General features: G+C 36.1%; 1 protein-coding gene across 1 annotated transcript; it reads left to right on the top strand.

Annotated features, from left to right (window-relative positions):
- The first annotated feature begins 601 nt into the window (after positions 1–601).
- Positions 602–1,264, top strand: LOC113342930 (F-box/kelch-repeat protein At3g06240-like). Its single transcript, XM_026587297.1, has one exon. It carries the CDS (start codon positions 602–604, stop codon positions 1,262–1,264), a length of 663 nt encoding a protein of 220 aa, XP_026443082.1.
- The last annotated feature ends 1,151 nt before the right edge of the window (positions 1,265–2,415 follow it).

Raw genomic sequence — 2,415 nt, 5'->3', positions numbered from 1 at the left:
TTGTTACCGCAGGTAGAATTTCTATCGAGGGGAGGCACTACAAGGCCCGTTCCTTTCGTTGTAACACATGTCCACCCGTATAATGGAGCCAGCTAGGGGCATTATGGGGGATCAACTGACCCTATATCTTTATACCCTAATTCCCTATGAGCAGAGAAGAAGCAACAAGCAATAATGCCAAGCGCAAGCATTCCCGAAGAGATCCAAGAAGAGATTATATTAAGGTTACCAGTGAAATCCATCTTTCGTTTCAAGACCGTGTGCAAGCGTTGGTATACATTATCATGTAGTCCTAAATTTATCAAGGATCATCTTATTCTTACCAAAAAAAACCCTAGAATCATGATCAGAGGTGCTAACAAGGAGGCTGTTATGTTTTACTCCATAGATAACGCTTCAATATTAACAGCATCAGATTCAAGCAAGTGTCATGACGGAGCTGGTTTAATTTATCATCCAGGGATAGAAGTCAATGGAATTGATAGTCGTCGCATTGAAATTTTGGGATCTTGTAATGGGTTGCTTTGTTTAGGGGACAGTGATTCTTTGGAACCCATCAACTAACGAGGCAAAAGAAATTATAATACCAAAAAGCGATATTATGATCGGTTATTATGGGTTTGGTTACGACAGCAGAGTTAATGATTACAAGCTAGTATGTCTAACACGCAATGAAGTTCATGCATACACGTTAAAATCTAATTCATGGAGAAGATTCAACACCGTAAGGCATGGGTATTGTCCAAGGATAACACCAGGTCTGCTTTTAAATGGTGTTCTTTATTGGTCGGCCGCGGCTACCAGCGGTGAAAACCACAAATTTATAGTTTCTTTTGATATTAGCAGTGAGGAGTTCACGAAATTTCCTTTTCCAGAAGAAATTATACAGCGTCCAAAAATTAGTGGTGCTATTCTTAGAGTTTTGGGAGATTCCCTTTGCTTAGTTTGTGGTATCCGTGATGTTGGAGTTGATATATGGGTCATGCAAAATTACGGAGTAATGGAGTCCTGGGTTAAGAAATTCACCACTAGCCAAAGAAAAATTACTTCGTATTCTCATTTGTTAAAGCTCTATTGGCCTATTAAAACTGATGAGATTCTAATGCAAGTTAGCGAAGGTCTCGCATTATATGATGATAAGGATGACAGGGTTAGGCTTCTGAATTTCATTGCCATTAATGGTAGGTTCGATTTTCTTAAATCAGAGAGTTACGTCGAGAGTTTAGTTTCACTAAATCCAGTACTTACACGGAAAATTAGATAATGAAAATGGTAATCGTATCCTGATTTACATAGATGACTCCATCGATCTTGAATATTGAGCACTTCTTGGGTACATGCATAATCCAGGTAGTCGCAAGAGAGTAGGTTTTTATCTTAATTTGTTTAGTTGTTTATAAATTTCTTGTATCATTTAGACTTTTTCACTTAGCCTGTTTTATATTGTTTAGCAAGATTTTTCTCCACTTATTGACCTCGTAGAATTTTCTCTACGGGGTGGGTAACTTGTATTAAATTTTGTGGTTTTCCTTTGAACTTTTTGGTCATGCTGAATGATTGGAAATTAGCACAACTTGGTACATCCAAAAACAAATAACTGGTGGAATATGATTTTGGCAGGATTGACAACATTTTCAAAGTAAGGGCCATATTTGGATTTCCTTGTCATTTTTCGATCTTTTATGTTTTAATAGTAATGGTAATGGACTATAGCTTTACCCTTTACGTATTTACGAATTTTTCGAGCCTCCAGATCTTTTCTTCCTTTAAATTATTCGGGAAAAAATTTCAAACCAATCACACAGTAGAAATTACGTACATTTAAAAAAATATATACAAGCAGTTTGAGTTGCAAACTCGTATTCGTTGAGCATTACATTAGTTTAGGCGATTCATTTATTTTTAGTGCACCAAATATCGATTTATTAGTCACTTTAAGAGTATAAATACATCTTATTCCCTTATCTCATTCAGTGAAAAAATAATGTCAATTAAAGAAAAAGCAAATCAGTAGTTAATGTAGTATGTTGTTGGAGCTTAGTTTGTTAGGCTTCCAACTAGTTAATATAATACTCTTTATATTAAAAAAAAAAACAGTGAGACGTTAGAGAAAATAATACTCTTATTCCAACATCAAACATATGTGACATTTCACCTGTGGGTGAGAATCATGGTGATAAGCATCTTATGGTGTTAATTCTGTCTTTTCAATATGACATTTTGACCAGTGGAGGACAATCATGATGATAAGCGTCTTGTGGTGTTAATACAGCCTTTTCAATACCACGGTCACCCGTAAAATGGTGATAAGTGTCTTATGGAAGACGGAACTACCAAATTTAATGTTGCTCCTTATTGGATAGGCACCACCTCCACCGTCGAAACGCTCCAAATCGGTAACATTATAGTTTGTCC

The sequence above is a fragment of the Papaver somniferum genome, unplaced genomic scaffold, assembly GCF_003573695.1.
Source record: "Papaver somniferum cultivar HN1 unplaced genomic scaffold, ASM357369v1 unplaced-scaffold_5, whole genome shotgun sequence".
In the NCBI taxonomy this organism is placed as follows: Eukaryota; Viridiplantae; Streptophyta; class Magnoliopsida; order Ranunculales; family Papaveraceae; genus Papaver; species Papaver somniferum.
The sequence above is the reverse complement of the archived record's forward strand: the minus strand, read 5'-3'. Positions and strand labels throughout refer to the sequence as shown.

Bases quoted from the DNA above. Each gene is read 5' to 3' on its own strand.
- LOC113342930 (XM_026587297.1), top strand. From the start codon at position 602: ATGATCGGTTATTATGGGTTTGGTTACGACAGCAGAGTTAATGATTAC.